This window comes from Rhinatrema bivittatum, chromosome 2 (assembly GCF_901001135.1).
Source record: "Rhinatrema bivittatum chromosome 2, aRhiBiv1.1, whole genome shotgun sequence".
Taxonomy (NCBI): Eukaryota; Metazoa; Chordata; class Amphibia; order Gymnophiona; family Rhinatrematidae; genus Rhinatrema; species Rhinatrema bivittatum.
In genome coordinates, this window is record NC_042616.1 from 348936362 (window position 1) to 348948937 (window position 12576).

The 12576-nt window shown below is 42.1% G+C and overlaps 1 protein-coding gene across 1 annotated transcript in view; it reads right to left on the reverse strand.

The window, feature by feature from the left end:
• CHMP5 (charged multivesicular body protein 5) overlaps nucleotides 1-12576 on the reverse strand; it is a 162999-nt gene that overhangs the window by 74707 nt on the left and 75716 nt on the right. Inside the window, exon 6 of the mRNA XM_029589882.1 lies at nucleotides 1586-1694. Within this exon, the coding sequence (XP_029445742.1) occupies nucleotides 1586-1694 (109 nt within the window). The remainder of the gene's footprint in view (nucleotides 1-1585; nucleotides 1695-12576) is intronic.

The window sequence follows — 12576 nt, forward strand, 5'->3', positions numbered from 1 at the left end:
GGGAAGCAGTGGAGCAGCCCTGGGCTGGAGCTGGGTGAAGGCAGGTCAGTGGAGCAGCTCCCAGCTGCAAGGACTGAAGCAGGAAGAAGCAGAGAGAGGTAAGGCTGGCTGCAGACACCGGCAGAGAGAACAGAGAGATGCTGCAGGCACTGGCAGGGACGGCTTCCCAGCCAGGCAAGGACCCGGGCTGAAGCAGGCACCGGCAGAGACGGCCTGCTGGCAGAAGGTCCCCGGATCGCAGTAGCACGTCGGGGAAAGGCAGAAACAGTAGCAGAGGAGCAGACCGCATGGCAACAGCTGTGGGAACGGCCCCAGCCGATTCAGGGAGAAAGAAGCAGCCGCGTCAGCAGCCCGACTGGCTGTGAAGGTAAGAGCCTGCCCACGCTCCTCGCGGGCAGGATCACAACAGCATGTCTTTGGATAATGCTAGACCCTTTCCCAAACAACAGAGTGCATCTCTCTAGAACTTTCATAGTTTCATGGGCAGGTTTCTGGTTGGTTTATTTTTGGTGGTTGATAAGTTCACTACTTGGTCTTTGTTGCATAACTTTTGAGGCTTTAGCAATTGGATATGACTGCCAAATAGACGGTCTTGTTTGCCTCTGAGGCATGGAAAGCAGTCTTTGGCAGTGACCCACCCCTGTTCAGGAGCATCTTGGGTACAACCTATCCATCTGTATTGGTCAGACTGTATGAAGAGGAAGAAGAAATTAGTTCTTACCTGATAATTTCTTTTCACTGACTCCAGTCAGATAAGTCCAGGACCCTCCCTATGCTGCCAAACTCATATCCAAGCTCATATCCATTCTGCCATCATAGCATAGAACATAAAGATGTTCTCGGAGAATTGTTCAAGTCAATTCCTTCCTAATCTGTAAATACTATTCTAAGCTTGCCTATTTTTGGTGTTTTTGTTAGTGGACAATTTGGAAGCCCTCTGGATACCAAAAAAAAAAAAAATCAGAAAGAATAGTGTTCAGTGGGCTTGTTCATATTTAACACAGATATTTTAGTGACCTCAGTTAGCTTGTTACAGGTAATTCTGTCAGGCTGAGGATAGCACAGATGCACAAAAGGGGTGATATTAATTTCTGCTTCCATCTGCTGGTCATAATCCATTTGTCTGGACTGGTCTGACTGAACTCAAGGAAAGGAAATAAGGTAAGAATTAATTTCTCCTTTTTCTTTTAAGCTGATTAGATTTTGATTTCAATGAAATTTGATCTTTAAACATATGAAATGGATATCAAATATTTTTCTTAGGCATCTCTAGAACTGTTACTGATTGCCCCGATTATTGCTGCAACCAATTTTAGCTATAATAGAAAGCCGGCTCCATGGTACTATGTTCAGATCTCCTCTCTGTTGCAGTCAGCTGGCTCTGAGCACACCTCCAAAGTGAATCATTCAGAACAAGAGAGGGAGGAAGATGGCAATAACAACAGAGACAACCATAGGTAGACAATGAGCAGTGTCTGGAAAGGAGGAGAATACAAATAAAAAATATAGAGGGCAAAAGAAACAAACCAAAAAAAGTGGGGCAGTGAATAAAGGTCATGGTACTCAATCTTGTATGATAGCAAACCTGCTTCTAAATCATCTTCATCTATCTCTGGTGTTCCATAGCTGCGGCTCATTGCCTCCTGGATTTCATTTGCATCCTCCATCATGTCCTCCAGTTGATCCTGCAAATCCTACGATAAATTAAACAAAAAATAAAATGTCTCATTCTATTGGTACCAACTCGGTCACATATTTACCATTAGCATCCTAGTAAAATGCCACAGCACAGTCCAAAATTTCATTTCCTATTCTGCACTAAGGTCCTGAACACATTTGCTTTGCTGCTGTCCCTGCTCCCCCACCCCATCATAAAAGTGATGGATGTTTGCCTACCTGGTGCGAAGGTGGTGGACCTCACCCGTCACCTAGATAAGATTTTAGACAGTGCTGGAGAGGAGCTGGCTATCGTGGTACATGTGGGCACCAACAACATAGGAAAATGTGGGAGGGAGGTTCTGGAAGCCAAATTTAGGCTCTTATGTAGAAAGCTTAAATCCAGAACCTCCAGGGTAGCATTCTCTGAAATGCTCCCTGTTCCACGCGCAGGTCCCCAGAGACAGGCAGAGCTCCGGAGTCTCAATGCATGGATGAGATGATGGTGCAAGGAAGAGGGATTCAGCTTTGTAAGGAACTGGGGAACCTTTTGGGGCAGGGGGGAGTCTCTTCCGAAGGGATGGGCTCCACCTTAACCAGGGTGGAACCAGACTGCTGGCACTAACCTTTAAAAAGGAGACAGAACAGCGTTTAAACTAGAACAAAAGGGAAAGCAATAGTCACTCAGCAGCACATGGTTCGGAGGGAGGTATCTTCAAAGGATACTAATGATGCATTAGAACAGGGGTGGGCAATTCCGGTCCTCGAGGGCTGCAAACCGGTTGGGTTTTCAGGATATCCCTAATGAATATGCATGAAAAAGATTTACATATGACTGAGGCAGAGTGCATGCAAATCTCTCTCGTGCATATTCATTAGGGATATCCTGAAAACCTGACTGGTTTGCGGCCCTCGAGGACTGGAATTGCCCATCCCTGCATTAGAATTAGGGCATCCCGACAGTGAGGTTCCAATAATAAGAAAAGTAGTCCAAGTGCCTGTAACTAAAAACTCACCCGAGCTAAAAAAAATCTAGCTTATCCCTATCAATTAAAATGTAGAATGAAAATACAAACAAAAAACAAACTTTGAAATGTTGTATGCTAATGCCAGAACTCTAAGTAGTAAGATGGGAGAATTAGAATGTATAGCAGTGAATGACGACAGACTTAATTGACATCTCAGAGACATGATGGAAGGAGGATAACCATTGGGACAGTTCTATACCAGGGTACAAATTATATCACAATGACAGAGAGGAGCACCCGGGAGGCGGTGTAGCGCTTTATGTCCGGGATGGCATAGAGTCCAACAGGATAAACATCCTGCATGAGATTAAATGCACAATCAAATCATTATGGGTAGAAATCCCTTGTGTGTTGGGGAAGACTATAGTGATAGGAGTATACTACCATCTACCTGGCCAAGATGGTGAGACAGATAGTGAAATGCTAAGAGAAATTAGGGAAGCTAACCAAATTGGTAGTTCAGTAATAATGGGAGATTTCAATTACCCCAATATTGACTGGGAAAATGTATCATCAGGACATGTTAGAAAGATAAAATTCCTGAATGGAATAAATAACAGTTTTATGGAGCAATTTGTTCAGGAACAGATGAGAGAGGGAGCAATTTTAGATCTAATTCTCAGTGGAGCACAGGATTTGGTGAGAGAGGTAACGGTGGTAGGGCTGCTTGGCAATAGTGATCATAATATGATCAAATTTGAATTAATGACTAGAAGGGGGACAAGTAAGAAAATCCATGGCTCTCGTGCTAAACTTTCAAAAGGGAAACTTTGATAAAATGAGAAAAATAGTTAGAAAAAACTGAAAAGAGCAGCTACAAAAGGTAAAAAGTATGCAAGAAGGTAGAGGGTTTAATGCTATTCACCAAAAAGAACCTCAATATGAAATTAGTCAAAACTAACATATGCCCACCCTTCGAAATTGCTCTTTTCAGCTCCACTAAACTACAAATATGTTTGCTCTATTGCCCCCCCCCCCCCCATTCACTAGACCTCAATTGCTCACCATTAATTGAACTTTTCATGACCAGCATCACCCAAAACAAACCTACTATCATCTTTGGTGACTTCAATATTCACACGGACAAAGGCCCCTACACCTCAACATGCCAAATTCGTATTAATGCGTTCTCTACGCTATGACTAAATCAAATCATCAATGCTCCTACTCATAAAGCTGGACACACATTAGACCTCATCTTTATCAACATTGATTCATGGTTAACCCATGACACACACATAACCAAAATCCCCTGGTCAGACCACCACCTGATCCAAACCAATCTGACTTCCAGTTTCAACCACTCAACTTCCCAATATGTCCCAAGGTTGATAAGTTACTGTCCCCCTTTCAATTCAGAAAACCTTCAAGAAAAACTTCAAATTGAATTAACTAAAATAGATCTTTCCAACTCCGAAATTGCCAATTCTTGGCGCAACATAACCAAATTTGTTGCTGACAACATAAACCCCGTCATCTCAAAGACAATTAAAAACTCACAGCATCTGAACCAATGGTACAATAAAAACATAAGGATTGCAAAACAGCAGTTCTGAAAAAAAGAAAAGGCTTGGCGCAAGAACAAATCAACTGCTCTGCTTACTACCTACCAAAATGCCCTTGCTCAATACAAAAATCTTATTATCAACGCAAAAAAACAATTTTTCTCTATAAAAATTAATAGATTCCAACATAACCCAAGAATGCTATTCTCTATAGTTCAAAGTCTCACAAAAGCTGCAAGATAACACCATGCATTAAAATTGAATGTAATGGATTCACCAATTTCTTTAATAAAAAAATATTAAATCTAATCAACATCAATCTTGACAATATCAAAACATTATGATGAACAATGAAATCCCAAAATGGTCTGACACAGCCTCTTCCCTGGAAATCCAATCTCATTAAAAAAATGAACCCAGCAAATCACCCAATTAACTGCATCCCCATCCCTACTCTAAAAACAATAGAATCCACAATAACAAAAATACTCAAAGATAGTAAACATTTTTCTTACAGAAGGTTTCTATCCCAGCTCTCTTAAATCAGCAGTAATTAAGCCTCTCCTAAAAAAGAACAACTTTGATCCAGATAACCCAACAAACTACCGTCCTATATCTAACTTACCGCTCATAGCCAAGATCACTGAAAAAGTTGTTCACACTCAACTCACTGACCATTTAGAAAAAAAAGCAATATCCTCTTTCCAACCCAATTCAGCTTCAGAAAAAACCTCAGCACTGAAGCTTTACTACTCTCATTGAATGACACTATACTCAGAGGATTTCATAATGGGCAAAAATTCCTACTCATAGGGGTAGATTTTCAAATAGCGCGATTTGGCGTACTTTTGTTGGCGCATCAGGCGCCAACAAAAGTACGCTGGATTTTAGTAGATACGCGCGTAGCCGCTAAAATCCGGGATTGGCGCGCGCAAGGCTATCGATTCTGTATAGCCGGCGCGCACCGAGCCGCGCAGCCTACCTCCGTTCCCTCCGAGGCCGCTCCGAAATCAGAGCGGCCTTGGAGGGAACTTTCTTTTGCCCTCCCCTCACCTTCCCCTCCCTTCCCCTACCTAACCCACCCGCCCGGCCCTGTCTAAACCCCCCCTTACCTTTGTCGGGGGATTTACGCCTCCCGGAGGGAGACGTAAATCCCCGCGCGCCGGGACGCGACCTGGGGGCGGGTCCGGAGGGCAGGGCCACGCCCCCAGACCGCCCTGGGCCGTAACCACGCCCCCGGGCCCGCCCCCGAAATGCTATGGCCTGCCCCGAAAACTCCGCGCGGATCGGGCCCGCCCCCTCGACACGCCCCCCTCGGAAAACCCCAGGACTTACGCGAGTCCCGGGGTCTGCGCGTGCCGGTAGGCCTATTGAACATAGGCGCACCGGCGCGCAGGGCTCTGAAAATCCACCCCATAATGTTAGACCTATCTGCAGCTTTTGACACTGTGAACCATAACATTCTCATGGACTGTCTCACAGAAATAGGGTTATTTGACATAACCCTGTGATGGTTCTCTTCTTACCACTCCAACAGAACCTACCAAGTCTCAATAAATAAGACCTTATAAAAAAAATGAATCTTCACACTGGAGTGCCTCAGGGTTCTGCACTTTCTGCAACACTCTTCAATATATATCTTTCGCCTATATGCCATCTCTTAAAAGAACTAGACTTGACCCATTTCCTCTATGCCGATGACATACAAATTTTAATTCCTATTCAAAATTCACTAGACGAAACTTACAAGAAAACTGCCACATACCTATCCACAATTAAACATCTGCTAACCCGCTTGAAACTCATAATAAACATTGAAAAAACTGAAATAATCATTATGGATCGAAAACCCAGCCCGTCTCTACTACCTCCCCTCTTGCTCGAAACGATAAGGAACCAATCTCCCCAGTTACGCATACACGCAACCTAGGAGTGATCATAGACAACGAACTATCTTTAAAACACCACATCACAACCAAAATCAAAGATGGATATCACAAACTATTAACCCTACAACGCCTAAAACCTTTTCTTACCACAGTTGACTTCAGATCTGTACTTCAACTTCTCATTTTCTCTAACATTGACTATTGCAATTCCCTATTACTTGGATTACCAGCTTCTAGCATCAGACCACTCCAAATACTACAAAACACAGCGGCGAGAATCCTAACAGGCGTTAAAAAACATGAACACATTACTCCCATCCTTATTTCCCTACACTGGCTACCTATTAAATACCGTGTAGAATATAAAACCCTGAACATCACACACAAATTAATACATATAGATCAACCAAACTGGTCAATTATTAATCTTATTCCTCACAATGAAACCTATGTTCAAACAAGGGCTTTCTGAGAATTCCCCCTGTCTAATCAGCTCAACTATCAACAACCCATGAAAGAGCATTCTCCATCACCTGCCCTAAATTCTGGAACTCAATCCCATTGGAACTTAGAATGCAATCCAACTTAAAAACATTTTAAAAAGGATCTGAAAACATGGCTTTTCTTCAAAGGTTACAATGACACCCAAACTCTCACAACATCTCAGCAACTGAACTCCCAAATGAACTTTAACTTGCTCAGTTTCCATGGACAACAATACTCCAAACCACCTCCAGCTGATAACTCATACGTTCCCTTAGCTTGTTAACTTCCACATTATTACATCACTCCTCTTTACCCTATCTGCTGTACTTTAACCTGACTGTATCTATTCCCACCCCCTCTCTATACATCTACTCTACCTTTACCCTGATGATGTTGCCTATATATAGATCCCCCTTTTTGAAAATATGTAACCTTTTATCCCCTGTTGAAATATGTAAACAGTTGTGATGGCATTACCGAATGGCAGTATATAAAACTCAATAAATAAATAAATAAATAAGAAGCGTGGACATTGTTAAAAAATACCATCCTAGAAGCACAGTCGAGATGTATTCCACACATTAAGAAAGGTGGCAGGAAGGCAAAACGATTACCGGCATGGTTAAAAGGCAAGGGGAACGAGGCTATTTTAGCCAAAAGATCTTCATTCAAAAATTGGAAGAAGGATCCAACAGGATAAAGCATAAGTATTGGCAAGTGAAATGTAAGACACTGATAAGACAGGCCAAGAGAGAATTTGAAAAGAAGTTGGCCGCAGAGGCAAAAATTCACAGTAAAATTTTTTTAAAATATATCTGAAGCAGAAAGCCTGCGAGGGAGTCAGTTGGACAGTTAGATGATCGAGGGGTTAAAGGGGCACTTAGAAAAGATAAGGCCATCATGGAAAGATTAAACAATTTCTTTGATTCATTGTTTACTGAAGAGGATATTCAGGAGATACCCATTCCGGAGAAGGTTTCATGGGTAATGATTCAGATGGATTGAACCAAATCACTGTGATCCTAGAAGATGTGATAGGCCTGATTGACAAACTGAAGAGTAGTAAATCACCTGGACCAAATGGTATACACTCCAGGGTTCTGAAGGAACTAAAAAATGAAATTTCAGATCTATTAGTAAAAATTTGTAACCTATCGTTAAAATCATTCATTGTACCTGAAGACTGGAGGGTAGCTAATGTAACCCCAATATTTAAAAAGGGCTCCAGGAAACTACAGACCAGATAGCCTTACTTCAGAGCCAAGAAAAATAGTGGAAAGTGTTCTAAATATCAAAATCACAGAACATATAGAAAGACATGGTTTAATGGAACAAAGTCAGTATGGCTTTACCCAAGGCAAGTCTTGCCTCACAAATCTGCTTCACTTTTTTGAAGGGGTTAAACAACATGTAGATAAAGGTGGACCAGTATATGTAGTATATCTGGATTTTCAGAAGTCATTTCACAAAGTTCCTCATGAGAGGCTTCTAGGAAAAGTAAAAAGTCATGGGATAGGTGGCGATGTACTTTCGTGGATTACAAACTGGCTAAAAGACAGGAAACAGAGAGTAGGATTAAATGGACAATTTTCTTCAGTGGAGGGGAGTGGGCAGGGGGGTGCCTCAGGGATCTGTACTGGGACCTGTACTTTTCAATATATTTATAAATGATCTGGAAAGGAATACTACGAGTGAGGTAATCAAATTTGCAGATGATACAAAACTATTCAAAGCAGTTAAATCACAAGCAGATTGTGATAAATTGCAGGAAGACCTTGTCAGACTGGAAAATTAGGCCTCCAAAATGTCAGATGAAATTTAATGTGGATAAGTGCAAAGTGATGCATATAGGGAAAAATAACCCATGCTATAGTTTCACAATGTTAGGTTCCATATTAGGAGCTACCACCCAAGAAAGAGATCTAGGCGACATGGTGGATAATACATTGAAATCATCTGTTCAGTGCGCTGCGGCAGTCAAAAAAGCAAACAGAATGTTGGGAATTATTAGAAAGGGAATGGTGAATAAAACAGAAAATGTCATAATGTCTCTGTATCACTCCATGGTGAGACTGATCCTTGAATACTGTGTACCATTCTGGTCGCCGCATCTCAAAACCCACATTCCATAAAGAAATCTCCGTTCAGCAAAGGGTTATTAACAATCCCCTCGGTCCACTCTGCCCAACTCCTGCAAATACACGAATGTGCTATATCTCTCACAAGCCCCAAACTTTGGAACCCCCTCCCACCCACATGACCTGCAACTCCAAACAAACCTCAAAACCTTCAAAAAAAGACCTAAAAACATGGCTTTTCACAACCGCATACCAAGTCTCATGACCCACCTCACTCACCGACCGCAACATACACCAGTACATTTTAACCCCAACCCTAATTCCTATTTTAAGTGAATTTCTGTATCTCTCGTAATTATATTTTATGATGCTCTTATTAATTATAATGGTATATGTAATTTTAAGTATTTATTATATTTTTCTGATGTGGGACTAATTTTTAATTGTTAAACTGTAAAATTTTATTTTTGGATTATCTTTTATCTTCCTCTTTAACTATAATAATTGTAAACTGATTAACGCACTGTTTTGTTAACCATTATGATGGCATTGCCAAAAGACGGTATAAAAAAAAACTACCAAATAAATAAATAAAATATAGTTGCGATGGAGAAGGTACAGAAAAGGGCGACCAAAATGGTAAAGGGGATGGAACAGCTCCCCTAGGAGGAAAGACTGAAGAGGTTAGTAGGACTGTTCAGCTTGGAGAAGAGACGGCTGAGGGGGTGATATGAGAGAGAGGTGTTTAAAATAATGAGAGGTCTAGAATGGGTAAATGTGAATCTGTATTTACTCTCTCGGATAATACAAGGACTAGGGGCACTCCCTGAAGTTAGCATGTAGCACATTTAAAATTAATCGTAGAAAGTTCTTTTTCACTCAACACACAATTAAACTCTGGATGTTGCCAGAGGATGTGGTTAGTGCAGTTAGTGTCACTGTGTTTAAAAAAGGATTGGAAAAGTTCTTGGAGGAGAAGTCCATTACTTGCTATTAAGTTGACTTAGAAAATAGCCACTGCTATTACTAGCATCAGTAGCATGGGATAGACTTAGTTTTTGGGTACATGCCAGGTTCTTGTGTCTTGGATTGGCCACTGTTGGAAACAGGATGCTGGGCTTGATGGACCCTTGGTCTGACCCAGTATGGCATGTTCTTATGGAGCCTATTTATATGACATTCATAAAAAAATGAAAAAGAATGTCTATTTCCAGGTGCTGGGTAAACAGGCTTACTGACAAGTTCTGTGGTATTTTTGATTAACCTTATGGCTGGCAATAAATGGAGGGTATAGTAGTTTTAGGTCTAATACTTGCTTATAGAGGGTATAGATGGAACTGGAAGTGTTCTTGGCTCTTTGTATTTGTTGGGATAAATCTATTTTTTATGATTGTTTAGTATCTTGGTGTATTTTAAATGCTACTGTATATTGCACTATACAGGGCCTCAGACCTGATTTAGTAAAATTGCTTACCTGTAATAGGTGTTAACCCAGGACAGCAGGATGTAGTCCTCACATATGGGTGAAGTCACTGGACGGAGCCCTATCAAGGAAAACTTTGTCAAAGTTTCTAGAAACATTTGACTGGCACACCGAGCCCACTGAGCATGCCCAGCATGCCATGATCCCTGCAGCCACAGGGTTCTCCCTTCAGTCTCGTTTGTAGCAATTAGCGTTAGCGAAAAATAAAATAAAACTTTTCGGACCCAACTCCGCGGGGTGGTGGGTGGGTTTCGTGAGGACTGCATCCTGCTGTCCTGGGATAACACCTATTACAGGTAAGCAATTTTGCTTTATTCCAGGACAAGCAGGATGATAGTCCTCACATATGGGTGATTAGCAAGCTACAGGCTGAGTCATATTTGTTATGGACCAACAGCACACAACTTGTGCAACAGGCACAACAACTGGTGTACTGTTGAAAAAGATGAGGCAGCCTGAAATCACAGCAGGTTGGATGTGGAAGGAGTTGGGCTTAAACTGGAAATACATTCTTTAAGACAGATTGTCCGAAGGCTGAATCTTGTCTTCCTTCTTTGTCCAAGCAGTAATGTGCTGCAAAGGTGTGAAGAGAGCTCCATGTTGCAGCTTTACAAACCTCAGCAATTGGTACTGAACGATAGTGTGCTACTGAGGGTGACATTGCTCTTACTGAGTGCGCCTTTACTTGTCCTTAGAGAAGAAGGCCTGTATACAATCTGCTAGCCAGTTAGATAGAGTTTGCTTGCCCACTGCCATACCTGGTTTGTTTTTATCAAAAGAAACAAAGAGCTGGGTGGATTTCCTATGGACTGCAGTGCGGTCTAGGTAATATGCAAGTGCACGCTTACAGTCTAAGGTGTGTAAAACCCTTTCTCCTTGGTGAAAGTGAGGTCTTGGAAAGAATGTGGGCAAGACTATAGACTGATTCAAGTGGAAGTCAGTAACCACTTTGGGAAGGAATTTAGGGTGAGTATGCAGGACCTCTCGGTCATGTAGGAACCTGGTATAGGGTGAGTATGTGACAACTGCTTGTAACTCACTGACCCTTCTAGCAGTTGTAATAGCTACTAGGAAGAGAACTTTCCATGTAAGAAATTTAACATCACAGGAGCCTATAGGCTGAAAGTGAGAATGCATGTGCCTTGTTAGTACTACATTAAGGTCCCATTCTGTGACTGGTGGCCGTAATGGGGGTTTTAGCTGAATTTAACCTCTCATAAATCTACTGACAAGGAGTTGCACTGATATTGGGGCATCCCCTACTCTGTTGTGGTAAACTGAGATAGCACTTAGATGCACCCTTACTGACAAAGTCTGTAGACCAGAGTCTGAAAGATGCGAGAGATAAACTAACAAACATAATGTGGGACAGGAAAAAGGGTCAATACTTTTCTGTGTGCACCACATGATGAATCTATTCCACTTACAACGATAGGATTTTAGTGTGGAAAGGTTTACGTGAAGCTACAAGCACTTGAGAGATATTAGTTGAAAGATTGAGTGGTTGAAGAATCAAGCTTTCAACATCCAGGCTGCGAGGGATAGGGTTTGAAGGTTGGGATGGCACAACCTGCCCTGATCCTGAGTTATGAGAGTGGGTGCTGTGCCCAGACAAATTGGTTCCCTGATCGAGAGGTCGAGAAGTATGGGAAACCATACTTGTCGAGGCCAACATGGTGCTATGAGTATCATTGAGCCTTTGTCCTATTGTAGCTTCACTAGAATTTTGGTTATTAGCAGTATCGGGGGTATGCGTAGAGAAGGCCTGAATTCCAGGGGCAAGCAAAGGCGTCCCTGGCTAACTGTTTTTTCTGCTTGTGCAGGAAGCAGAATTTATTCACTTAGTGATTCAGTTCGGATGCAAAGAGGTCTATTGTTGGTTAACCCCAGCGCTGGAATATTCTGGTGGTTACCACGGGATCCAGGGCCCACTCATGTGGATGGAACTGACAACTGAGGCGATCTGCAACTACGTTGTGTATGCCTGCTGCATAAGTGGCCTGGAGATACATGGAATGTGTTAGGGCCCAGTCCCAAATCTGTGCAGTTTCTTGACAGAGGAGATAAAAGCCTGTGCCTCCTTGTTTGTTTATGTACCACATGACTACTGTGTTGTCTGTTTGTATTAAAACAGTCTTGTGCAAAAGGCAGTCCCTTGAACGCATGTAGAGCATAACGTATAGCACGAAGCTCCAGGAAATTGATTTAAAATGTTGCTTCGAGTTTCGTCCAAGTACCTTGAGTCTGAAGATTGTCTATGTGTGCTCCCCAACCCAAGGTGGATGCATCTGTAGTTAAGGTTATTTGTGGAACTGGTTGCTGAAAGGGTAGACCTGTGAGAAAGTGGTCAGTGCTTGCCCACCAGAGGAGAGATGAATGTAACTGGTGGGTTATTTGAATTTGAGAGGACAGTGGTTGAATGGCTTGGATCCAATGTGATTTCAAAGTCCA